At 54.2% G+C, this 25,478-nt stretch overlaps 9 protein-coding genes across 9 annotated transcripts; 5 read left to right on the top strand and 4 right to left on the bottom strand.

The window, feature by feature from the left end:
- Nucleotides 1-185: 185 nt before the first annotated feature.
- Nucleotides 186-7,050, top strand: W97_07372 (uncharacterized protein; the record flags this gene model as incomplete). Its single annotated transcript, XM_007785002.1, has 4 exons — nucleotides 186-278; nucleotides 334-4,304; nucleotides 4,338-6,813; nucleotides 6,865-7,050. The coding sequence occupies 4 exons, from the start codon at nucleotides 186-188 to the stop codon at nucleotides 7,048-7,050; spliced, it is 6,726 nt and encodes a 2,241-aa protein (XP_007783192.1).
- A 722-nt stretch (nucleotides 7,051-7,772) lies between these two features.
- On the top strand, nucleotides 7,773-8,692 carry W97_07371 (uncharacterized protein; the record flags this gene model as incomplete). The annotated part of the gene is made up of 2 exons (XM_007785001.1): nucleotides 7,773-8,080; nucleotides 8,200-8,692. The coding sequence occupies 2 exons, from the start codon at nucleotides 7,773-7,775 to the stop codon at nucleotides 8,690-8,692; spliced, it is 801 nt and encodes a 266-aa protein (XP_007783191.1).
- Nucleotides 8,693-9,274: 582 nt separating this feature from the next.
- On the bottom strand, nucleotides 9,275-9,664 carry W97_07370 (uncharacterized protein; the record flags this gene model as incomplete). Its single annotated transcript, XM_007785000.1, has 1 exon — nucleotides 9,275-9,664. One exon carries the CDS (start codon nucleotides 9,662-9,664, stop codon nucleotides 9,275-9,277), a length of 390 nt encoding a protein of 129 aa, XP_007783190.1.
- A 3,378-nt stretch (nucleotides 9,665-13,042) lies between these two features.
- Nucleotides 13,043-14,881, bottom strand: W97_07369 (uncharacterized protein; the record flags this gene model as incomplete). Its single annotated transcript, XM_007784999.1, has 6 exons — nucleotides 13,043-13,233; nucleotides 13,379-14,135; nucleotides 14,190-14,540; nucleotides 14,596-14,676; nucleotides 14,727-14,796; nucleotides 14,859-14,881. 6 exons carry the CDS (start codon nucleotides 14,879-14,881, stop codon nucleotides 13,043-13,045), a joined length of 1,473 nt encoding a protein of 490 aa, XP_007783189.1.
- A 1,373-nt stretch (nucleotides 14,882-16,254) lies between these two features.
- Nucleotides 16,255-17,766, top strand: W97_07368 (uncharacterized protein; the record flags this gene model as incomplete). The annotated part of the gene is made up of 5 exons (XM_007784998.1): nucleotides 16,255-16,391; nucleotides 16,460-16,527; nucleotides 16,639-16,832; nucleotides 16,909-17,316; nucleotides 17,371-17,766. The coding sequence occupies 5 exons, from the start codon at nucleotides 16,255-16,257 to the stop codon at nucleotides 17,764-17,766; spliced, it is 1,203 nt and encodes a 400-aa protein (XP_007783188.1).
- A 569-nt stretch (nucleotides 17,767-18,335) lies between these two features.
- Nucleotides 18,336-19,674, bottom strand: W97_07367 (26S proteasome regulatory subunit N6; the record flags this gene model as incomplete). The annotated part of the gene is made up of 2 exons (XM_007784997.1): nucleotides 18,336-19,342; nucleotides 19,404-19,674. 2 exons carry the CDS (start codon nucleotides 19,672-19,674, stop codon nucleotides 18,336-18,338), a joined length of 1,278 nt encoding a protein of 425 aa, XP_007783187.1.
- A 126-nt stretch (nucleotides 19,675-19,800) lies between these two features.
- W97_07366 (uncharacterized protein) lies at nucleotides 19,801-21,442 on the top strand (the record flags this gene model as incomplete). The annotated part of the gene is made up of 5 exons (XM_007784996.1): nucleotides 19,801-19,805; nucleotides 19,894-19,957; nucleotides 20,006-20,165; nucleotides 20,218-20,331; nucleotides 20,379-21,442. 5 exons carry the CDS (start codon nucleotides 19,801-19,803, stop codon nucleotides 21,440-21,442), a joined length of 1,407 nt encoding a protein of 468 aa, XP_007783186.1.
- Nucleotides 21,443-21,934: 492 nt separating this feature from the next.
- Nucleotides 21,935-22,334, bottom strand: W97_07365 (uncharacterized protein; the record flags this gene model as incomplete). Its single annotated transcript, XM_007784995.1, has 2 exons — nucleotides 21,935-22,230; nucleotides 22,295-22,334. The coding sequence occupies 2 exons, from the start codon at nucleotides 22,332-22,334 to the stop codon at nucleotides 21,935-21,937; spliced, it is 336 nt and encodes a 111-aa protein (XP_007783185.1).
- A 1,608-nt stretch (nucleotides 22,335-23,942) lies between these two features.
- On the top strand, nucleotides 23,943-25,076 carry W97_07364 (uncharacterized protein; the record flags this gene model as incomplete). Its single annotated transcript, XM_007784994.1, has 1 exon — nucleotides 23,943-25,076. The coding sequence occupies one exon, from the start codon at nucleotides 23,943-23,945 to the stop codon at nucleotides 25,074-25,076; it is 1,134 nt and encodes a 377-aa protein (XP_007783184.1).
- Nucleotides 25,077-25,478: the final 402 nt, after the last annotated feature.

Here is a 25,478-nt window from a genome sequence, read left to right as displayed (position 1 = left end):
GGAGCCTGACCCGTTGGTTACCTCCCTTATATCAAAGCCCCCCCGAACGTGCTCCGAAGCATGCGAGCGTCGCGGTAGCGCGTGCGACTGCGTTGAGCCACGCCCAAGCGCATCAATTTCCGCGACAGACGAGAGGATGATTTGAGCCGCCTGGACTTGCTTTGCTAGAGCCACGCCTCGTCAAGATGGGACCGGAGATACGCCAGCTGTTGATGCGCTTATCCGAGTGCACGTTGGACAAGTATACCTGGGACAAGGAAACGCCGCCTTTCCATAGTGTAAGCGTTGCCGGGGACGTTTACTCTAGCAACAGTAGAGCTAATCATCGGACAGTCATACGACAACTGGCACTTCTTCGGCTTCCGTACTCCGTCCTCAAAGGACACGGCGTCTACAGCGTCTGCTACCAGCGGGTCTCAGAAAAGTGCCCCTTCTCCCAACCCTGATACTAGACCGCTTCCTGAATTGCGTAGAGCATCGGACAGCACTAGCAGTATACACACCTCTACAACAGGAGAGTCTCAGACTGTGCAAGTAGTAGCAAGACTGTCGAGCCATGTGCTTCGGATCGAACGAGAATTTCAACTCTGTAAGCGGATTGTTAGCCGGAGCGATCCACAATGCGAGCACTTCGTCCGCCCAGTCGAGCTGGTGCGCCTTCCGGCGCGGTATGGGGGTGACGCTTTGGTCGCCGCAATATTCGAAGCTCCAGGCGAAAACTACCTGCGGGAACTGGTAGAATTTGGGCCCAATTTCTACAGGGGCGCATCGAATGAGCTCAGTGGGAGCCCGATCTCATATGGCATGAGAAAGCCCGATCAGACTCCTCTGGTGCCCTTTTTGGCATTTGCAATAGGTGCGGCTCGATGCCTTGAGATTATCCATCACGAACTGGGCATTGTCCACGGAGAGCTGCGTGGTGATGCTTTCCATTTCAACCAGCAGACTGGCTCTGTAAGGATGCTTAACTTTGGTTCCGGCGCTCGCTCCTTTGAGAACGGCTTGACGTCTGCGGGATGGGCTGTGTTATCGCGGGAGGTTGGAGTGGAGCATAAACTTCAGTTCATTGCGCCGGAGCAGACAGGCCGCCTGCCGGCTGAACCCGATAGTCGGACAGATATCTACAGTCTGGGGGTTCTTTTCTGGACCATGCTTACGGGTGAGCCTGCTTTTGAAGGCCGAACGCCACTGGAGATTATGCAGAGTGTTCTTTCTCGCCGCATTCCGCCTGCCTCGTCGAAGCGAATGGACATACCGGAGATACTCTCTCTGGTCCTTCAAAAAATGACACAGAAGAATATCGACGACAGATACAATTCTACGTCGGCGCTCAGGTACGACTTGCAGCAGATCCAGAAGTTTTTGATGGACGGCGATGCAGAGGGGCTCAAATCATTTTGCATTGGGACAAAAGATGTATCCTGCTTCTTCAATCTTCCTTCCCATCAGATTGGGCGCGCGAGGGAAAGGCAAACCATCATCGACGCGATAGATAGGGTAAGCCAAGTGCAATCCACCAGTCTCCCACAGCATCTTCACACTCTCAGCTCCTCCTCCTCCGTTTCCGATCCGCGTTACGACAACAACCAAATGGACGAAGTTCTGTCAGACACCACAAGCTCGAAGGGCTCGCAAAGCAGACTCAACAGTGGCTTATCCGCAGCACCGCCTCCTAAACCGAATAAGACTCCGCAGGACTCGCAGGAGAGCGTGCTTAAATCGGAGTCCTCTGGCGACGGTACCGCAGTAAGGCCTCCACCAGCGCCTCATTTCTCAGTTGATAGTCGAGTATCGCATCCAAGCTTTGACAGCAGCACGCAGCGATCTACGCCTGCCAATACGTCTTCGGACGGCCAAGCCCCACTACTAAGGAATGTCAAGAAGCTCAAACGAAAGGCCAGGACTGAGTTCATCAGTATATCAGGCGCCGCTGGCTTTGGAAAATCCTGTTTGATACAAAGCATTCAGCCTGCAGCGCGGAGTCATGGGTATTTTGCCTGGGCGAAATTTGACCAGGCTAAGAGAGTACCCTTTGATCCGTTACTCCGAGTGATATCCTCTTTGTTCCGCCAAATATTCTCAGAGAGCGACGTTTCCACGCAATTCCACAACAATATCAGAGTTTACGTTGGCCCTGTATGGGGGATGCTACACTCTTACCTGGACCTGCCTGAATGGCTTCTTTCCAACTCCGGTGTCTCACCAAACAACCAACCGCAGCGGAGTGCCCGAGCTGGTGCTTCGTCCTCTCAAGCCATGCATTGCGGCAACGCAACCAACACCGCCGCAGAGTGGCTCCGGTCAGGGGGCTCCACTAAGACTTCCCGACTTGTTAATATCTATCTCGATGTTCTGCGGCTGTTAGCTGTTCAGAAATTCATTTGCTTTTGTATAGACGACATGCAGTTCGCTGACGAGGAGAGCGTGGAGCTGATTCAGAGCATTGCATCTGGAAAGATCCCAATGGTCTTCATAGTCACCTACCGTCAGGAAGAGGCCTTGCCGAAGAAGGTGCGGTCCCTCGTAAGCTCTGCCACTCACATCCAACTGGCCCCATTCTCCGAGGAAGAGACCGCTGAATATGTCTCGGCAACCTTACACAGAGAAAAAGAATATGCCTTGCCGCTCGTGGCGGTCATCCAGGAGAAGACGAACGGTAACCCATTCTTTGTGCGGGAAATTCTCGATGTCTGTCATAGGAAAAAGTGCTTGTTCTATAATTGGAAAGATTCGTTGTGGGAGTACAATCTCGACCGCGTTTTTACTGAGCTTGAATCACAGTCATATGGCTCTCAGCTCAACAACGATTTTATCGCAAAAAAGCTACTGGAACTTCCTGCGGCGACCAGGTCGCTGCTCGCATGGGCATCGCTTATGGGCAACTCGTTCTCATTCAGCCTTGTAAAAAGACTTATGAGCGGGAACAACGCCGTGTCCGACTCGTTCAACCTTCCCCGGCTGAGATCTCAGGCCATTGTTGACGCCCTTCAAGGCGCACTGTCATCCTACGTGCTGATGACTGGCGAGGATGAAGACCATTTTAGGTTTTCCCATGATCGCTACCTACAAGCTGCTTTGACACTTACAGAGCACTATGACAGAGACGAAATGCACTTTGTAATAGCTAAGATGATGGTAGACTATGACTCGAAAAGCTCCAAGCTTCTCAATTCAAGTTCTCTATATTTGAGAAGCCGACATATCTGCTTGGCTGTCAATCTCATCAAATCCAGGGTTTCCAATAGGGTTCAGTATCGCGATATCCTCTATCGAGCTGCTGAGAACGCTTGTGAATCTGGAGCACGCCCCACTGGTCTCAAGTATTACACAAACTGTTTGAAACTGCTTCAGAAAAACCCTTGGGACGACACACTGCCAGATGTCTATTACGAGGAGACGTTGAGACTCTATACGCGTACAGCTGAGTGCCATTGGCACGAGGGTCATTTCGAGCCAGCTCTGGGCCTCATACAGAACACTTTCACCAACGCCAAGGATGCTGTCGACCGGGCCCCTAGCTTTATCCTGAAAGCGCGAGTGTATGCAGTCAAAGGTGACAACTCTGCAGCTTTTCAGGCTCTGAAGCACTGCCTAGAGGAGTTGGATTTCGATATTCCGGATACAACCTGGGAGTCGTCCGACTCTGAGTATCATAGGATCTGCGCTCTTTTGAAAGACGCCGACACGGATACACTGCTCTCAAGACCGCCGTCCACAGACCGTGTACTGCTCACTACGAGTTCGATTCTGGCGGAGCTAATAAGCGCAACCTTTTGGACTAGTTCCCTGCTCTTCTACCAGTTGACTTTGCTTATGGTTGAAATGCACCTCACGAGGGGGACCGTGCCGCAAATGGGACTAGGCTATATTAACCTAGCCTCAATTATGGTCGCACGATTTGACCAGACTGATCTTGGGACACGGACCGCTACTATAGGCAAAAGCCTCTTGGATCAATTTGTCGATTCGCATACGGTTGGACGCGGTGAAACTCTTCACGCTCTGTTTATTGGTCATCTCGAAACCCACCTGAATGACCAGTTTCCAACATTGGAACATGCTCTGGACGCGACCATAACGGCTGGCGATCGCATACTGTCGTTACTGAACCTTGGGATCGTATCAGCATTTAAGTTGTGGTCATGCATGGATCTCGCCGAAGTAGAGACTTTCGCTAATGAAGCGCCATCTGAGTACCCTTGTTGGGACCAGGACCTGCGCGGTGGTGTAATGCTCGTGTCTGTACGGCAGTCTGCGCGTGCGTTGCAGGGTAAGCTGTCCCGTCACAGCGAGAGAGCGCTCAAGTACTGACAGGCCACAGGTAAAACCAATTGGAGAACCGGCGATGTCTTGTCTGATGCCGAGCATGATTCCGCACGGTATCTTGAGTTTATGGACACAAATTCTCCCAATCCCCAGCGACCCCAGACTTTCTATCTAAGCTGCTTGCTGCCCGTCCTCTTCGTGTATGGCTTCATCGCTGAGGCCATTGATGTGGGAGAGAAGCTTTTACCCATGTCCGAAGGCTTGTGGAGCATGCGAACCTCATATTCAAATCTCTTCTATCTGTCATTGTCCTACTTGGAAATCCTACGGCGGGAGCCTACTCGTCCAAACAAGGATGAACTACTTCAACAAGTCGGTTCGTACATCGACAAGATACGCTCCTGCGCAAGCGTCAACGACGTTAACTACCGGCATTGGCTATGCACTCTTGATGCGGAGCTTGCCAATTGCAGGGGAGAAGGCGTTAAGGCGACTTCGATGTATGAGGCGGCTCTGGATCACGCCGAGTCAAATGGCTTCACCCTCGACGAAGCCCTTATCTACGAGCTCTACGCAGGATACTCCATCACCTTTGGGGCACGCAGGCCAGCTCGCCGGTTAGCCGCGGACTCCATAGCGGCTTACAGGCGAGTAGGCGCCTATGGCAAAGCCCAGCAGATCACCGAGAAATATGAATGGCTACTGAAAGGAGACGCTTACATGAGAACCATAGACGCGGGATGTCAGACTGACATTATCGATACCGGAAACAGTCTGTTCAAGCTCGAGCAAAACCAAGATCAGACAGTAGAGAAGCTCGGCGCCGAATCATCAGTGGACCGAACAAACGCCTGGCTTGCGCCGGGGATGCCTGGCCGAACCGAAGGTACGGCACAGCATGGTGATCTGGGTAGCGGCTTCGCAGCAGTGGGACTAGACATGATCGACCTTGCCAGCATCCTCGAGTCAAGCCAAGTACTGTCTTCAGAGCTACAGGTTGATCGGCTCCTTGCGAAGATGACAGAGATCATCATAGAGTCCACCAGTGCAGAGTTAGGGTTGATCGCCGTCAAGGACGATTCAATCGGTTGGGGCATTGCTGCAGTCGGCAACCCTGACGGTGTCACTGCTTACTCCGGTGGACAATCATTGGACACTGTCGACGATCAGGTTGGCAACAAGCAGGTTATAAACTATGTGCTTCGCTTCAAAGAGACTGTATTCGTGCAGAACCTGCTCCACGATGAGAGATTTTCTAACGTGCCAGAGTCACATCGAAGACGCAACCCGGAGGGGAAGGCAGTGATGTGTCTTCCGATCATTCATGGCTCAGAAGCTCTGCTCGGCTGTATCTATCTCGAGGGGCCTCCGAATACCTTTACGGAACGCAACATTACCGTGCTTCGTCTGCTCGTTAATCAGATAGCTATCTCTCTGGCCAACGCTCTGCTTTTCAAGGACCTTGGACGGGCCAGCGCCAACAATGCCGCAATGCTGGAGATGCAGAAAGAGGCCCTGGCCAATGCAAGAAAGGCGGAGAGCATAGCAGTTAGGAACATGAAGCTTAAGGAGGAAGCCTCGAAAGCCAAGTCGTTGTTCCTCGCCAACGTGTCGCACGAACTGCGGACTCCCTTGAACGGTGTCATTGGCATGAGTGAACTTCTCAAGGGTACTAGCCTCGATTCGGAGCAGATAGGCTTTGCCGACAGCATTCGTGTCTGTGCCGATACGCTCCTGTCAATCATCAACGATCTTCTTGACTTCACCAAGTTAGAAGCGGGCAAGATGAAGATGTATTCGGTGCCACTGAACCTTACCGGCACTATCAAAGAGGTCGTCCGGGCGCTGTCTTACACCAATCTCGAGAAGGGGTTAAGGACAGTTGAGCAGCTCGAAATCGACCCCAATCTTTACGTGTTAGGCGATCCAGTGCGAATGCATCAGATCCTTATGAATCTCCTTTCGAACAGCTACAAGTTCACTGCTCGCGGTCAGGTCACTGTCATGGCCAAGGTCGACCGAGAAGACAGAGCCACCATCGACATCACGTGCGCGGTATCTGACACGGGCATTGGTATCCCAGAAGAGGCGAGGGTAAAGCTGTTTCAGCCCTTCAGTCAAGTTGAGAACGGAGCATCACGAAGTTATGGAGGCACGGGCCTTGGCTTGAGCATCTGCAAAGCCATCATCGAGAACGTGATGGGCGGGAAGATTTGGCTTGAAAGCACACCAGGAGTTGGCACCACAGTGTCTTTCTCGTTGAGGTTCAAGAAAGCCACGAAATCGGACGCTGCGCCCCCAATGGACCACCCTCTGTCATCGGAGCTCAGCCCCGTCAACACGCCATCAGAAACATCGATCATTGACCTCTCCAAGGTACCGCGGGACAAACTCCGAGTGGCAGTTGCGGAAGACAATCCCATCAACCAAAAGATCGCCGTCTCTTTTGTGCAGAAGCTCGGCTTTAAGTGCGAGGCCTTCGGTGACGGGCAGCAAGCTGTTGATGCCTTGGAAAGAGCGAGCGCCGAAGGCAACCCTTATCACCTCGTAAGTTTCATCTTCTAGATTCTACATCACGCGATTCTGACAGTCGACCAGGTGTTGATGGACGTTCAAATGCCTGTTCTAGACGGCTACGATGCAACTCGCGGAATCAGGAGACACAAAGATCCCACTGTTCGCAGCGTCTTAATCATAGCGATGACTGCATCTGCGATTCGAGGAGACCGAGAGAAGTGCTTAGAAGCGGGCATGAACAACTATCTGGCAAAGCCCGTCCGGTAAGTTTTCTTATACATCGACTACCGTTGCCCACTAGCTAACTCATATCCAGCGCACTGACTTTGAAAACGCTGCTTGAGTCTTACCTCGCGCAACCGCCCAGGCAAATGCCTCATCTGCAGCAAGAAGCCAACAAGCTAGCCAAGGAAATCATCGAGCAGGTCGAATCAGGCCAGGCGAATAATCACCCTACGCCAAACAATACTCGTCCCAAGTCACTGTTAGCGGAAAAGTCCCGAACGACGCAAGTGCCGCTTGTTAAGAAGGCGGACGGCCGACGCGCATCATGACTGGATGGACAGGCTTAGAGATCGGGGCCCGCCGCTGGTTGGACGAGTCCTATCATTTTTTTACTGGTTGAAACGGTTCGAGCATTAGTGGCGCTACGGTAAGATTAGAGTACGCTTGTCCTATCCTAATAGGATTTCTCAAGAGCATTACGCCGTTTTCATGGCTAGAAGGGGGGCTTCTAAATGACGGGATGTTGGGTTGCATAGCGTAAGGGAACACTGGAAGGGCTGCAGCAGCCGAACGCTGTATGATACCACTCTGTAGCGGCTTGCACGTATGAACTTCTGCCGCTTAATATCATGGCTGTTGAAAGCTCGAAGACCTCTTCATGCAATGACGTCGACGCGCACACTCGACCTCGGGGAGTACCGACCTTGCACTCTATATACAGTACCCCACATCCTACTATAGACCGAAATCCTAGATCCAAAACCATGCCCTTCCTCCAAATTGCCTACAAACGCATCCACTACGCCGACCACAAACCCCCCGATTCAACCCCCACCCGCGAAATCTTCATCCTCATCCACGGCCTCGGCTCCAGCCAAAACTACTACGGCGCCATTGTCCCCGCGCTCACGGCCCACGGCTTCAGATGCATAGCCCTCGATACCACGGGCGCGGGCCGTAGCCCTTACACGCAGGTCGAGCAGAGCATCGAGAGCCTGGCGGGGGATGTGGTGGGAGTGATGGAGAAGCTGGGGGTGGAGAAGGGGGTCGTTGTGGGACATAGTATGGGTGGGTAGGTTGACGCACCCTTCAGCTACCCTTTTACCCTTTGGGACTATAGACCTTGTCATTCCCGCAGCCCGCTGCAATTGAAGTACAAGGCGCTGAGTGCGGCTCTGGGGCACGATGTAGCATCATAGCCGCCCACCTCGCAGCCACCCGCCCCTCCCTCGTCACGGCAGCCGTCCTCATCGGCCCCGTCTATCCTTCCTCCGCCGTCGCAGACGTCTTCTCAAAGCGCATCGCCCTCGTTGAGAAAGAGGGCATGGAAGCAATGGCAAATACCATCCCCTACGCCGCCGTAGGCAAAGCAGCGTCGCCGCTCGTGAAAGCGTTCATCCGCGAGCTGCTGCTGGGGCAGGATGCCGCGGGGTATATCTCGAACTGCCGCGTTATTGCTGGCGCGCGGCCGCCGGCGTTTGGGGATGTAAAGGCGCCGGTGCTGATATTGGCGGGGGAGGAGGATAAGAGCGCGCCGTTGGAGGGGTGTAAAAAGATGGTTGGGGAGTTGGGGAGTGAGGTTAAGAGGCTGGAGGTGTTGGAGGGCTGTGGACATTGGCATTGCTTGGAGAAGTGGGAGGCGGTGGGGGAGAAGATCGTGGAGTTTTGGGATCAGATACAGTAGGTGATGAGGGCTTGTTGGAGAATTGACAGTGGGCTTACCAAGGGGGTTGTAGTGAGTCGAAGTCTTCGACCTCAGCCACGAGCCCGAAGCTATGAGCGAGGTAGGTTGGAGCGAGATGTAGATAGCAAGATGCCTGCACATTGTGGAGAGGATGTTTGTACATAGCTTTCCCCGATTGAGCCTCCCGTCAATACATTAGGTTCGAACACATGCGAAAGTCGCGGTATCTACTGAGGAAGCGGTCGCTTGACAGCGCGCGACCATAGGGCTTCTCAACACAGTATTTAGGTGCTTAGAGAGGTGGACTGACATATTAGATACATCTTCAGCGAACAGAAGGTGCAGATTCAAACCACGCAAACTGGTTGTTGATGTTTCTTGATGGCATTGGAGAGTGGTCAAGCGGCTGCCGCTTCCTCAGTAAACATCCTCTCCTTCGTAGAGGTCAATTAGACGGAATCTTGTGAGAAATTATTAGATACGCTGTAAACATCTCGAAATTCATGAGAAATCAAATCCGGGGGGTATCTTGCTCCAGCATGAAAGACCCGGTACGCCACCAACACCAAAACATCAAGCCGTTCAGTAGCATGCCCAAGAACGACTTCGATCTAGTCGGGAGGTTCTTGTACCATTAGCCTTCTCATCCGCAAGATCCTCGTCGTCGGACAGCTCAAGCCGATACCGCCGCACGCTACCAACATCCGAGTCATTCGTTCCGTCGTAGAAAGGCGTCCACGATGGCTTGGAAAGCCACTTAGGAGTTAATGTCCTCAAAACGCCCCGGATGCCCCTGCTAGACCGATCGATCTTTGCATACTCTTTCCGGCGCGTGGTGGGTGAGGTCCAGTTGATGCTCGTTGCGGGGAATGAGCAGTCGTGGGGTCTCTCAAAGGGTTCTTCGTCTTCCTCTTCGTCTTCACGGTTGAGATATGGGCAGGGTATAGCGGATATTGATGGGGTGTTATCCATGGTGTGATGAACACTATTGCTCCGAACTGAGCCGCAACTACTTGTCGTCGCACTGGTCGTTGCACTGGTTGGGTAAGAGGAATCCGACAGGAATATGCTGCAACTCCGCTGATATACCGCCAGCGCTTCGTCTCTGCTTAAAACATGGGTTCGCCTGGTAGAACAATGCCGGGTTCGGCGTGTATCTGAACTCGCTGCGGCGGATGGTCGACGGCTAGCCCAGGGAGATTGCTTCGAGGCCGACGACGATTCTCTGCGGTCTGCTTGAGGTGCTTCTTGAGATGGACGACCTGAGGGCTCTCGATACACTCCGGAGGCTGCGGCACGGTGTGAGCTCGGCTGCACAGACGTAGTTGTCCTGCTTCGATGCGATACTTGGACTACGGATTTACTGATGCCTGAAGATTGCCACCGGTGCTTTGGGGAGTCCCGGATGCCGAAGCAAGGTGCGCTGAGGGAGTCGTTACTGGACCTTGATACTGGGCCTTGCTCTGAGTTTTCAAATCCGCTGTCTTTTCTCTCCGCTTGCTGTCTTTGGCGCCAAAACATCTCTTCTGACAGAACATTGTAACCATGCTTGCGATGTTCAATCATGTGCGGCCATCCAGTACCGAGATTGTGCTCGGGTCTCTATGGTGAATGAACCGGACGGCCTCGCCTGACTTGCGGAGGCCCTCCGTAGATGCAGTAACTTTCCGGAGGAGCGAGAAGTTAAGAAGCGGTTTGAAATGGTTCGGGTGGGCTCGAAGGAGGTTAAAGTAGTGGAACAGAAATGTTTAATCGAGTGCAGTTCCCAACCGGTGTAATACTAGGCAAGAAAAGTGCAACGGTCCCTCAATAGCAACTGAGAAGACCGCAATCTTCCAATCAAGACACAAGTGTCTGCCCAGTGGAGTGGTTGGGGCAGTCGTTGCTTAAGCGGTGCCCAGCACGTGAACGATGGCGCTGCGAGGCTACTTTAGGTGCAGCACACCGCTAGTTTTGACAAGGCGGTAAGAACGAACTGTCCACAGACTGTGGAAAGACAGAGGAAATACTGAAAGCAAAGGGAAGAAAAGCAAATAAATGGCAGGATACCAACGCTGTAGGTAGACAATATAAGAAAGTTGGCGTGTTCACATGCCAGACAACACATACCAGGCTGTCTGCTGATTTAGCCACCAACTGAGACAACGCCGTCCGAGGGGCTGCAAGGCGGAGATCAGTAATGTCTCTAGCGGAGCTGCTGATAGACAAATGGCAGTGCCTGCCGTGTCGCCCTGTGCTAGCTCTGTAGGGCAGAGAGGGCAAGCAGCCACTGACGCCCGAGCAAGCAGAGGTCAATCTCGGGGAGAGACCAATCGAGCCTAGCCGGCCCACCACCACACTGTTCATCACCTCGGTGCGCAGCGAGTGTGTCAAACAGCCCGGTGGTCGGCAGCTCACAGGGCTTAGCCTGGACTGAGAGCGACGGCGTGTTGTTGGAGTTGACGGCCTTGAGTGCACATGTCTTGCGGACCGTCCCGTCTTCTGACCATCCATGTCAACCACCACCCATCATTCGTTCCCACTGGGTCATCACGAAGAGCATGTTGCCGCATTTTAGCTACTAGCATCTTTGGTACAGCACCGCGACTGAACTGGACTTGCTCCTCTTAAGGGTCAGGTCACGGCCCATCCTCCACGGGTTAGAATATACAGCTCATGCCTGTTTTCCGGACGCCGTCAATGTCCATAAGTTCAGCAAGTCCAGAGTCACCGCAAAGAAGCGCAACGATGTGGCGATTGGATGCGAGATCTCAGCCAAGCAGGTTTCCATGAACAAGGAAAAAGAGGACGCCCTGCGTAGCGGAGCCGAGGCTTGCATGCAAGAGCATGAGCAGAACAAGCCGATGCATCAGAAGGCGTTCGCGTTATCAACAGAGAATAAGTCGTCTAGGGACTACTTTGGGAAGCACAAGGTTCCAACTCCGCCAGGCATTTTGGTAAGCATATCGCCGTCCCTCAGATACTCCTCGTCTGAAGATCGAAAAAGAACACCGTGGATACTGGAAGCGCAACACGGTCAATCGAAATCTGTCCTGGAGGCGTTCAATGATGAGCCTTCAATAAGGAGGAGCTTTCTGGTCAACGTTTCAAGCAGAACGTCGAGGATGGACCGCATGACACCTGAGATGGATGAGAAAGATCTCGCAAGGTCGTGGCAATGGCGGCGAAGGATTGACAATGAATCCGTGATATGATGATTTTGGAATTTAACAACTCTTGTCAACCAGGTGAGTGACGAAGCGAGGCGTAAAAGCCTTTCAAAAGGTCTGTTGTAGTGTCTAGACTGCTGGCTTTCTCAGTACCAGATCCACGACTGAACTAGACTCATGATCATGTTGAGGGCGAGTAATAAGACTAGTTCCATGCGGTAGAATGCATAAGACGTTCAGCAATTTAGCCCTTCAGTGCATAGATCTCCCAAAGCTATCTTTGATCCACAAGCTGTGTTTTGGATCAATCACCTTAGTGTCTACGAGTAGCTTTCAGTGCTCCAACGCCTCTTTTGGATGGCTCCTGGCTATGCGTACGCATGAGAGGTATTCTCGTAGCGAGGCAGTGGATTCACGCACGAATTTGTAGTACATGTCGCACCCTAAGGATGGTGATTCACCTTAAGCGGCTTCCATCCGGAATGCGGGAGGCTTTAGTGGCTTCAAAACGAATGCTAGTAGCTAATGCTTCCAGACCTGGGAGGTTTCGTTAACTCCAAGGTGAATTTGATAGCCAATGCTGGCAGCCGCTACTGAGTTTAGGAGTTGAGCCATGGCGTGACGACGAAAGGTCTCAAGATGAAACGGCCCGTAAGAGCATGGTAGGATAGTATAAACTTGATCAATTTACGTCCTATTTGACTTCCAAAGGTTGAGATACGCAGCACATTAAATGCGCGGTTGTGCTCCATTTCACGCCCAAGACACGGCAATCCGTTTACGCTTGGCTCCTCCTGGATGGGGGAGGCTTCGTCTAGGCCGGACTTGAGTTTGAAAGGTATAGCTTCAGACAGTAAAGGGCTGAGATGTTCTGATGATCAAGAGCGCCATTGTGGCCATTGGTGTTTCCCCTGCAAGTTAACGATGGGACAACTACATGATCATCTTAACAATAGATATGAACAGCGTCACAGCTGTCCTGTCTAATTTTGAGCTGATGTTTAATACCACGATCGTTCCAGAAGTCTACGATTCTTTTACTCTAAAGGCGATAGAACCTCTAATGCTGCTGAAAAGATGGACGATGGTCTCAACCCAAGCATAGAACCCATTTTCGCCAACCCCTCTTGCCGAACCATGTGCCTGCCTTCCCTAACAGATCCTCGTTACATGCATCACGCCTAGACCCAAGACTGGCCGCTTACGGCTTGAAGGGCTTGCTCGGGTCCCGAATGCCCTTCATGCTCTTCTTAAAGAACTGTGCGCCCTCAACCAGTCTCCTTTCGCTGTTGGATCGGCCATTGACGAAATCCGGATAGTTCAGCGTCAACTCGACCGCTCCGTTGACAATTGCGTCCGCGGCCTCCACGCCAAGCATGAAGGAATGATCTTCTGTAAATCTATTAGTGCTAGAACACAGCAGGGGAGCGGGGAGACGTAAGATTCCCAACTTCATATCTCCAGCTTCCGAAGCGCCCTCGGCTGTAAATGTCCTTGGCTTGCAGTTTGGGTAGTAGCTGCTTAAGTACGCCCTCACGCTCGAGGGATGGGGTCGGGTAGCCGTGATCGAAGCGGCGGTGGTATGTCGAGACGATCTCGTCGGTGGGCTTGAGCATCTCGGTGTTGATGAGACCTTGGATACAGTCCCTAAGCATGTTCTTGTTGTCCACAGGCTTCATGCTTGATTCAGAAACCTCGAGCATGATAGACCAGTAGGGACCCTCCTGGGCGGATGTGTTCTTAGGCTTGCTGCCGTCGGCGAGCTGCATGGTGGGAAGCTTCTTCGATGCCTCGGGCTGATTGTGGGGCGAGTAGTTGGAGAAGATGGTGGCACGATAAAAGGGGCAGTCGTCCTCGGGAAAGTAGAGCCAGCACTTGTCGCCGATGCGCTCCGGGCGCTCGCCGCGGACGCCAACACCGATGACGTGGGTGCTGCTGTAGAAGAGACCCTTACTGAGGTCCACCAGCTCCTTGTCGCCTATCTTCTCGACGAGCGCGTCGACGGCCATGGTTGTGATGAGCTTCTCGTACTTGATGGTCGTGCCGTCGTCGAGGGTGACCTTCTTAGCATCGGCGTCGACCCTGTCGACAGCACCCTGCTTGCCGAACCGCGTATTCTCCTTAGGAATGGTGTCGGCGACTGCTATCCAAATGCCACCGGTACCGCCACGGGCGGGGAAGCGGAAGGTCGCGTTCGGGCCCCAGTTGCCGGCAGTCTTCTGGAGGATGACATTCTTGGTCACAGTCTTGAGATCAGGTGCTGCGACGCGCTCGCCCAGCCATTGGCATTGCATCTGTTGCGGTTACGTCAGTGGTGCGCCGACGCATGGAATGCTCCTCATACGTACCTTTGTAGTCGGCACGGCCCACACTTTGTAGTTGTACGGCCGCATGAACAGGTCCGCGATGCCAACGCCCATCATACGCACAATCCACTCGTCGAAATCCTTTGGCTTGCTGTTGGATACCCGGACCTCCAGCGCAGCGTCAATCATGCCGTCCATGCACTTCACCTGCTCCTCCTTGGGCAGCATGGAGATGTTGTTCTGGAACGGGTATGGTACCCAAAGGCCCTTGCATCGCACGTATGAGATACGCTGGTGGGTGTACCAATCCTCCTCGTGCGGCAGGGCCTCGTCGATGCAGTCGTCGAAGTACTTGTAGTGAGAGAAGATGACATGGCCACCGACATCGTAGAGCTGGATAGGCTGGTCAATTGTCGCGTTCGGACCGATTGATATCAGGCAGACTTACGAAGCCCTCAGGCGTGACGTCTGTCGAGGCTAGGCCGCCTGGTGTCTCATTCGAGTCAACAATCAGCCATGAGGGGCCATCCTGTAGCGAGTTAGCAAATGCAGCAACGGGGCAGCGCGCAAAAAGCATACAATCTGATTGAGACGCTTTGCAGCTCCCAGACCGGTTGGACCAGCGCCGATGACAAGGACGTCGACGTTTCTGCGTGCGAAAGGCCGGTCAGCGGTTTGTGGCAGGTGGCGCAAAAAAGTCGGGCAACGAACATTTCTTCCCTGTGGCTGCCCATCTTGCCTTGCAATAGTTCTTGAAAGCTCGAAACTCTTTTCAGTGTGTTTCTAGCCAAGCTCAACATGAACGAGTGTGTCTAACGTTAGAGGCGACTGGAGAGGGAATTGTGTGGAGTCTTGTTGTAAGGGGGCAGACGGAGACAGATTCCTCAGGCTTAATATGGTGCAGGTGGTGATAGGCACCGTCAAAGCTTGCCTGTCAGACCAGGGTCTCGGCTGCGGTAGGGTGCCGCTTGGTATCACTCCAAAAGGGGTTTGCCGCCTGCGAAAAATACTCGTGTACAGAATTCGCTCTGGACAGGGCTTGATCGTCGCAGCCGCACATCCAGAGCAAGGGGCCGACGACTTTCAGATCATTGGGCGTGCTGCACTCGATTCGCTGTGATCATCCGTATTGACTTTCGAGGTAACCACGAGTCATACCTTCTACTCGAGGTACAGTTGCATTTCTCACTGCAGGTGCTCTATCACGAAGCCGTAAGTCGCACTGTCGGCTGCTCGCCGCTGGCCGCTCGCACTCTGCTTAGAGGTGGGTGGTATCATGACTTGTGGCGCGGGTGTCTGTTGAGCAACGTTTAGATCATCATGTACGTGCCCCTGCATTTCTGCACCGTCTAGCATGGATTGCGCGTACTTGTACGGGGGAGAGTTACGGGGCTGGATGTGCTTTAGTTAAGCATCAGCCTCAAGCCGAGTTGGCCCACTCATGCCCACCTGCACCGTGGGCCCTGTGCATATCCGTCAAACACTGGGGAGGCTTCTGCAGAGATAAGCTGCCATACGGGGTGCCGAGATTGCGGAGTTGCACAGCGCCCATCTGGCAGAGCATCCGCTGCAGCCTCCCTTCAGGCCGTCGAGATGGCCGTTGCAGTGACGGGGGGGGCGATAGTTACTTTCGTGACCTCTAGCTTCTTCGTTCTTATTTCCAGTGCAGCTTGACCACAGGCGACCTAATTTAGCGTCCGCTTCCCGCCATCGGAGTCCGCTCTCCAGTGGTTGAGCTGCACGACAAAACGCCAATCTTCTCTCTTCTCCTGGGGGGCCGCCGACACCTTACGTCTTTTTTGCCGGCAAAACCCCTTCCATCCCGAAACTTCGGCCTCATATCGCGACGCCCCTCAAAAGACCCAAGACCCAAGACCCAAGACCAAGACCCTGCGCCAGCCCTTTGCTTTCTCGCTTTCCCTGCCTTTGTGCTCCCGATCGCTCGTTTCTTGCAGTTGTTGCAGCCCTTGCGACTGCTCCATCGACGAGTCTATCCAGACACATTCCAACCTCGGCCACGTAGCTATCCCTCGCATACCCGTTACACACTTGCCTCGGACGCACTCACCTCCTAAATCAGTCGCCAAGGGACACAATCGCAGCAGCAATGTCGGAGAACGAGAAGATGCGGGTGTCGGGCGACCGAGAGCGGGATACCGCCGCCCCAGTGCTTCCTGTAGTCAACCCAGACGTCAAGCCGTCTGAGCCTGCAAAGGCGACCTTCCACCCAGCTGTGTATATCGCGTAGGTGATCCCTAGCTCGACTTGGCGACATCTTTGACAGAAGACCGTGATTCTGACTGGTTGGACAGCGTCTGGATCTCCCTGAGCTCGAGTGTGATCATCTTCAATAAGTGGATACTAGACACCGCAAAGTTTCGTAAGTAGGATGTAAAGCTTGAAAGATGACAGCGGACTCACAATTATCTAGACTATCGTATGTCCTCCCACGTTCTGACAATGCAGCCTGCCCAGCTCTGACACGCCTCAGCCATCTTCCTCACATCATGGCATCTTACCTTCGCAACGATCATGACGCAGATACTGGCGCGATGCACCCCGGTCCTCGACTCGAGGCACAAAGTACCAATGAACGGGCGTGTGTATCTACGGGCTATTGTGCCGATCGGCCTCATGTTCAGCATGAGCTTGATTTGCGGTAACAAGACGTATCTCTACCTGAGTGTGGCTTTCATACAGATGCTCAAGGCAGGTTCCATTCGGACGTATCCCTCAAGCGCGCAGACTGACATGATTGCAGGCCACCACACCTGTCGCCGTGCTCCTTGCAACCTGGACCCTCGGAGTCGCACCAGTAAACTTGAAGACCCTCGGCAACGTCTCCTTTATCGTCATTGGCGTCATTATCGCCTCCTTCGGCGAGATCAAATTCGTCCTCACCGGCTTTCTCTACCAGGTTTTCGGCATCGTCTTCGAAGCCACGCGCCTGGTGATGGTCCAACGGCTGCTAAGCTCCGCCGAGTTCAAGATGGACCCACTTGTCTCGCTCTACTACTTTGCGCCTATCTGCGCCGTCATGAACGGCATCGTGTGCTTGTTCACCGAGGTTCCTTACATGACCATGGCCGACATCTACAACGTCGGCATCTTCGTTCTTATCCTCAACGCGTTGGTTGCATTCCTCCTGAACGTCTCTGTTGTCTTCCTGGTAAGTGTCCGACATTGCTGCTGTCAAGTGGGCTATTGCTGACCCTCCGCTCAGATCGGCAAGACCTCCTCGCTCGTCCTCACCCTTTCCGGCGTCCTCAAGGATATCCTTCTCGTCGTCGCGTCAATGGTCGTATTCGGCGACCCAGTCTCCGGCCTCCAGGCCTTCGGCTACGCAATCGCCCTCGGCGGCCTCATTTACTACAAACTCGGCGCCGAGAAGCTCAAGGAGTACATCTCGCAGGGCGGGCGTGCCTGGGCTGACTACGGCGTCCGGCATCCGGCTATGCGCAAGCTCATTGTTTTCGGACTCATCATCGTCACGCTGTTCGTCCTCATGGGTGGCCTTGCGCCGAGGTTCGCGCCGGAGTACTCGCAGTATGCGAAGGGCAAGGTTGGGGAGTTCTTGGGTGACAAGGGGAGCTTTGTTACGCATGCCAAGCCTTCGTAAGAGTTGGACTCGATCTGGGGGTTGTTTGTACGCTTGGTATTGTCGTTCGGGCTGCAAGCTGTGCCGGAAAGGTTTCCCCGTGGTCCACATTGTTGTTGGAATCTCGAGCGTGCGGCAATCATAGGCGGCGCAGGGGTTTCTGACGAGCTCGGCGCAACGCCGTTTGCTTCGGTTAGAGAACTTTTATCTGGAGGAATTTGGTAGCATATTATGTATCATAAGGAGTTCAAGGTTGGGGACTCGATGGGATCGGTTTTGATAATAATTAGCCTGAAAAGCGTTCACTTAGGCTACAGTGCTTGAGCAACTATCAAACGCAACGTGTTCCGCATTAAGCTATATGGTCATGAATCCCCACGATGCAATGAGTCGTGGACAAGAGCCAAGTGAACGTTGTCTATGCGCTGAGCAGCTAGATATGTATCAAGCCTATTTCGCCGCGTGCTCATACGCCGCCTATGCCATGCTGAACTGCCGTCTAAACGAAGGCGATCGAGGTTATGCAGCCATATCTCTGATTACCAACCCATACACACGCATTACTCCCACACCGCCACGTCCTAGTCCCTCTACTCCAGCACGCTAGCCTGATTGGCGAACAGCACATCAACCACACTGCCCAGCTTCTCTATCGTGTCCAGCGCGGCATCATACCCCTTATCCCTCTCGCCCTCCTCAAATACAATCAGACACCCAGCCCCCTGATCTAGCACCCCAATAATAACCTTATCCAGAATCATCTGACTCAACTTCCGCTCCACACTCTGCGTATTTTGGCCGACCATCTTGGCGATATGCTCAATCTCGACGCGGCTAAACGGCTCAATGACCTTGATCAGGTTCTGCTCAAGCATGGCGTCGTACAGCCGGTTCAAGTGGCTGACGATGAACCTGTCGCGCCCGAGCTCGTTCCTGTAGTCCGACAGCGCGCGCTCGTACTCCTCGAGGCTGCGGTGCGTGTGTGCGCGCGCGACGGCTTTCATGGCGTCCAGGTTCTTGCCCGCGTACCGCACCGCGTGCTTGCTGTTCATGAGCGTCGCCACGTCGTCGCCAGCGTTCAGCATGATCTTGCAGAGCAGCATGTACTGCAGCGCTGCGGTCGCCGAGGCGGCCTCGTCTTGGGAGTGGTAGCCGTCCAGGGCTTCGATGAAGTAGGAGAACGCCGTGTTGAAGTCGCGGTCTTCGGCGTGCAGCTTGCCGGACTGCATGTCGAGGCCTGCTTGGAGGAGCGGGGGCGTGTAGACGGAGGCGGCGGAGGTGCGCGCGGAGGTTAGGGCCGCCCGGGCTTTGGGGATGTTGCCGAGGGCGTGATAGACACGAGATTCGAGGAGTTGGACTTCCACGAGGGTGAGCTTATCGTCGAGGCGCTTGAGTTCGCGCAGGAGGGAGTTGATGAGGGTTAGTGCGTCGTAGTAGGAGCGCTTGGCCATCAGCAGGCCTACGAGTCGCGTCTCGAGCTGTTGCCGGAGGAAGCCACGGCGCTCGGAGATGGCCCATTCGATGCAGGAGCGCGTGACGCTGATCTGGATGTCGGTTGTGTTGGGTAGGGTGGTGAAGAGGTCGAGGAGCTGGCGGACTGTGTAGGGAGATGTTGTTAGCTGGCACACTGAGCCGGAGGCTACGGATTCATATCACACCAAGTTTTTGCGTCTTTGCCTTCGCAAACGATGAGAGGGCGGACCGCGTCGTCTTGATTAACTCGGCCAGCTCCTCCGTCCGCTTGTGGTCCCGGTACAGCTCCCCTAAGCTCACGAGTGCGGTCTCAAAGTTCTTGATAGCTGCATCGCTTGCGCCGGGATCTCGCGAGAGTATGTCCTTGTAGGTCTCTTCCGCCTTTGCGGGATCATCCTTTGCTAGCCTTTGGGCTTCTTGCAACCGCTTCGCGTCATCGGCCGTGGCGGAAGCCATCGTGGAGATTTGAGATGGGCCGGGGATTTAAGCAGACAGGGTGTATCAAGGGGGATGCAACAGGCTTTCGACAACGAGGAAGCTGGCAGAGGCGATGTGGCTACCTGGATAAGGGCGATTCGGTGTATGTAGTTTGTATTTATCAAAGCTTCCAGTCCGAAGCTCGCAGCTTTTGGGCTTTTGGCCGGGCGTACTTCGGCTGAACCTCCGCCGAAGCAGCGGCATCAAAAAAGTTCCCTTCCCCACGCTTTGCGGCAAACTCGCACAGAGCTCATCATGGCATGTATACTCGGGAATTCTTATGCCTGACCAGCGCTAATACGACTAACAGAGGATCAAGGCGCTCTCGCGCTCGGCATCCGCCATCCAGGCCCCCGGGTCCGATGTACAGCGACAACCGCGCAACCTCGATCCCGCACTCCACCCGTTCGAGAGGGCAAGAGAGTACACGCAAGCCCTTAATGGAGTGAAGCTCGAGAGGATGTTTGCTGGTACTAGGCGTATTTCTGTCGAAACAATGGGCGCATTGCTAACGTATTCCAGCACCCTTTCTGGGCCAGCTCGGGCGTGGCCATGTTGATGGCGTCTACTCCATGGCCAAAGACCCAAACTCCCTTCAACACTTTGCAAGCGGTAGTGGCGACGGTGTAGTAAAAGGTAGTCTGATTGCGTCACAAAGCAGAACATGAGCTAAATCAGCACAGTATGGGACCTTACAAGCCGCGAGGAGACATGGCAGACCTCTGCGCATGAGAACATCGTGAAAGGCCTGTCATGGACTCGCGAGAAGAAACTCCTCAGCTGCGGCTCCGACAAGGCCATCAAGCTCTTCGACCCTTACAACACACCCTCCGGCGCTGCACCCATAGCCACTTGGCTCGGCCAAGGCGCGTTCAACAGCCTGTCACACCACCGGCACCTCCCCTCTTTCGCGGCTTCTAGCAGCGTCATATCAGTCTACGATGAGAACCGTCCCGGCTCGACACCAACTCAAACCCTCTCCTGGCCTACCTCCGTCGATACCATAAACGCGTGTTCCTTCAACCAAGTCGAGACCTCTCTCCTCGGCGCCTGCTCGACCGACCGCGCAGTCATACTCTACGACCTACGGACATCGAGTCCACTCTCAAAAGCAGTCCTCACCCTCGCCTCGAACGCCTTCGCTTGGTCACCAATGGAAGCCTTCAACTTCGCCGTCGGCTCCGAAGATCACAACGTATACCTCTTCGACATGCGGAACATGAAGCGCGCACTGAATGTGCTCAAAGGTCACGTCGCCGCTGTTATGGACGTCGAGTTCAGCCCCACGGGCGAGGAGCTCGTCTCCGCCAGCTACGACCGCAGTATCCGCCTTTGGGACCGGTCGAAGGGTCACAGCAGAGATATGTACCATACTAAGCGCATGCAGCGCGTCTTCTCCTGTGCTTTCAGCCCCGACAACGCATACGTGCTCTCCGGCAGCGACGATGGGAATGTGCGTTTGTGGCGCGCGCGTGCCTCGGCGCGTCAAGGCGTCAAGACAGCTCGCCAGCGCCAAGCTCTCGAGACGCAGGAGGCGCTTAAGCAGCGGTATAGCCATATGCCGGAGATCAAGAGGATCGCGAGGCACAGGCATCTACCGAGGCAGGTCAAGAAGGCGGGCGAGATCAAGGGAGAGGAACTTAAGGCGATCAAACGGAGGGAGGAGAATGAGAGGAGGCACTCGAAGAAGGGGACGGTTAGGAGGAGGGCAGAGAGGGAGAAGATGGTGCTGGCGACGGAGCAGTAGAGAAAGTGGGATACCCGTTACGACGCTGGGATGAGAATTTACGATGTTGCATTTCTGTGGCGTTACCGTGAGAGGGCATCGGGCATTGGGCGGCGTTTGGCATACGTGCCTTACAGTAAGTAGCTTATAAACGGCTGAACGGACGTATACGGCGTTTTGTAAGAAGACTTTGGGCGTAAGAGCGGGACAGATGGCTGCTAAGACATGAAGATTGCGAACAGCCCCCCCCCCCCCCCCCCCCCCCCCCCCCCGAGCCAAACGCTAGCCGCTTCATACAGTTCAGTCGGGTATCAAAGTGTTTCCTAAGAATAGACAGACGTATCCAAACGATTGACAGCGCAAAACGATGCTCGACAGGCTTTCAACCTGGAGCGAAACCAATACCACAATGGTCAAACCCTGAGTCCAGATCTGCTTCACACATCCAAAGTCCAGCCCTCGCCGTCGACCTGCCATCCTGCCCTTCTTCCCTCCCCCTTCCACTCCACACCCTCACTTCTCCTCCTCAAACCCCCACTTCCCCGTCTGCTCCAGCCCGAGCGGATTATCAGCCGTCTGCAACTCCCCGGCCACACTATCCTTCCCATGCGCATAGCTATCCTTGTTGTCCCCGCCAATCACCTCCATCTTCTCCTTGTGTTCTCCCGCCAGAGGGCCTAGCACTGGGCGCGTGATGTTGCCGACTGCGCCTGTCGCGGGCGCGGTGACGGGCTTGAGGAGACCGCCTACGGGCGCAAGGCCGGTGCCTAGGACTTTGCCCACGGGGTCGCCTATTGCGGAGAGGAGGCCTGGTGGTTGTTAGGAGCGTAGTGAGGTGGGGTTGCTGGCGGTGACCGGGGTTTGGGGACTTACCCTTCTGTTGTGGCTCTTCGTCGTTGTCGTTGGAGGACATGGTTGCGCTGTGTGTGATGTGTCGATCTAAGTTCTTTGCTAGGTAGTTGTTTGTTCTGGGAGGCTTCTGCCGAGTCGACTTGCGCTAGGTGAGATGTATAGAGGAGTCAACACTCAAGCTGCGTCAGTTCGTCAGTTGCCAGGAAGTTGGTTAATCACGTGCAAGGATACAGCAAACAGTCTCGGTGGGTTACAAAGACCCCTTTTGCTCTGATCGAGGGGAAGGCATCAATGTAAGAGCTGTATCTCATCATGTTCAGTGTCTTTTGTCACACTGTCCTTTGATTTCCCTTCAGTCCAGCGAGAAATACTTCCAAACCTACACGTTGTAGTTCGCGACTCTCGTGGCGTGACGTCATCCTCAGCGGTTCCTCCTATCCCACCTTTGAGAGCCTTAGCACCTGGGAAACGGACTACCTACAGCCTGAATGCTCAAAAGTCCAAATCGAGGCTTCAAACTCAAAACAAGAGAACAGATATCCCTTTTACTCCATCGCGGTACCTATCTGACCAATCATGGTTCTCCGTCATGTAACCCCGGATGGACCGAGCCTCCCTCCCTGGTAAAGCGTTGGTGAGGAACTAAATACCAAAGGATGAGTCTATGTACACACGTAAGAGCTATAACCGTGGGCCACAAATGAGGCAACCTCACACTAAAGGCCAACAGCTAATACTCGCCAGCAAAAAAATTGTGTACCTCACTAAGACGATGCCATCTCGGCTCTTATAAATCCGTACGAGTAAATGGGAAAATTATTAGGCATCCACGACGCGAGCAGTAACCAGACCGAAACGCCTGGGGCATTCGTGAAAGGCTCTCTCTTTTTCCACCTTCGCTGGCGAGCCTGAAACAATCGGAACGAGGCAGCGATCCGCAGCACTGCCGTGGCTTGCGTGCAATAGCTCTACCAATGGATGAGAGCCGAAGCATATCAGCATTGGTTTCACTGTGAAGAGCCCCATAGCGCAAGAACGTACTATGGCCACCTCCTCCATGGCGATAGCGGCGGCGCCACGGTTGCCTGCATCCAGCTTCGACCGCGTGACGAGCTTGGAAAGGCCATCACCGTTCGGTAGGAGTGTACTCACTTGAATTCACTACGTGCACAATGCAAATCAAGGTATGGTACGCCACAGAGCATCGCCCTACCAAGGTTCGTGATGGAGAGCCAGCGAATCTTGGTGGCAACTTCCGGTTCCAATAGTGTGAGGCAGTCTCGTTGAGCGCACCGCAGTGAGAAGGCGCTGCTGCTATAAAATCGCCCTTCTTCCGTCACGCCGTTCCTGCCCCACAGACCGGCACTTTCTTCACGAGTCAGCACTTGCTTCACAGAATTGCTTAGACCAGCGTTGCCTTAAAATCTCCAAGAATCCCCCAAAACTTCTCATCTCATTCATCTTCCTCATCTGCTTCCACCAGCACCCAGGCTTCTTCACTACCGCACTATCAATCAGCCTTACTCTTCCGGTATATTACCCACCTCTTCACTTCCAATATACTGCCAGTCAGTCTGTCCGGCCTCCTCTACAACACAATACCCAACCCTTCCCCTACTCCTACCACTCCGAAGTCGAGGACCACCTACGGACACTATCAACAACCGCAATGTCTTACAACACCTCTCTCCAAAACATGGCACTCCTGCTCGCCGCCCTTGGTCACAGTCCCAGTCGCAAAGGCCTACCGGCGGACCAGATCGCCGGGATCGACGACTGTATCATTGTCAGCTTGGACTTCGAGGCGTGGGTGTGCCCGCCACGCCCTGTCACGGAGCTTGGCGTCTCGTGTCTAGATACCAGGGACATTGACATCTCCGACGCTGACCTCACTTTCGACAAGGTACTGGGGAAAATCCGTACCAAACATTACCGCATTGTGGAGCACCTGGGTCGCGTCAACAAGAAGTATCTTCAGGGCTGCCCCGCCGAGTTCCGCTTTGGCAAGAGCGAGGAGATCAAGGAGGTCGAGGTGAAGGATGTCCTGGAGTCCATCTTCCGGGTCGTTGACGAGTCCGCGCCTGCTGACGCAACTCGCAACGCCGATCAGCTGCTGGCGTCTGCGGTGAACTCCCTGTCGGTTACGGGCCAGTCTGCAGGAAGCACCGCAGGCAGGAGTTCGTCCGTGTCGTCCCAATCGTCACTACCATCCTCAACCACCGGGTCGGCTTCTACGCCACTCACGTCGCCCTCACCACCACTCGCCAGCAGTCCCAAGTATCGCAAGATCCTCCGTGCCGACCACGCATCCGGGAACGAAGACAAGTACCTGAGCCAGCTCGGGTGCTCGGATGACGTCCTCGGCACTGTGATCGGAGCCATCGACACTCAAGTCCTCGCCCGTGCCCGTGGATTTGCGATAACCACGCTACACCAAATCCGCCTCAGTTACCTTCTCGAGATCTTCGGCGTCCATCCAGTACACTGTCACAACGCTGGAAACGACGCTGCCTACACGCTGTTCGCCACGCTGATGATGGCCCTCAAGGCTGCCGGTCGTGGCGATGTCCTGCCTCATCACGATCTCGTGGCGAAGGGCACCAGGCTGCTTGTGAAGGTGGACGGTCCCGGTACGGGCATGAAGCTGCTCGTACCGAAGAAGTTCTGCACGGATTGCCAGCGGACGAGCCACAACAAGGACGCCTGCAATGGCAGTGGCAAGCAGCAACCTGCAGGCGCGTCGGCTGGGCGTGGACGCGGAGGTCAAAATGGGCGTGGGCGTGGACGTGGAGGGCGTCCCTAACCACATGTGATGATGGACCACATTGTGGTGCTTGTGTGGATACCACTACCGAAATCAAGAGAAGATATGGATGTATACCAGGTATGTCACCTTCGGAGACTTCTTTACCTCGCCAAGATACTGACCTGCTTCGTCAGATTATTGAGAGTGTTTCATATTATGATAGTGTTGGTAGGGATGGTCACCGATTTTCGGATTGAAGAGCAATATTTGGGCTGATGCTCGTTGGATATACCGTACCGCGTTCAAGCATCGGCATCAGGCATGGAACATGGAGTTCTTTGGCGATTATTTGCTGTGCAAATGCTTGGAAAACTGTAGCTAGCCCAAATCCGAATACAAGACATCCATGATTCTTATGATACAGCCTCCATCTCCCTCCGCTTGGCGCTGAAGTCCGTC

Source organism: Coniosporium apollinis (genome assembly GCF_000281105.1).
Source record: "Coniosporium apollinis CBS 100218 chromosome Unknown supercont1.38, whole genome shotgun sequence".
In the NCBI taxonomy this organism is placed as follows: domain Eukaryota; kingdom Fungi; phylum Ascomycota; class Dothideomycetes; genus Coniosporium; species Coniosporium apollinis.
This window is presented reverse-complemented; position numbering and strand designations above follow the sequence as displayed.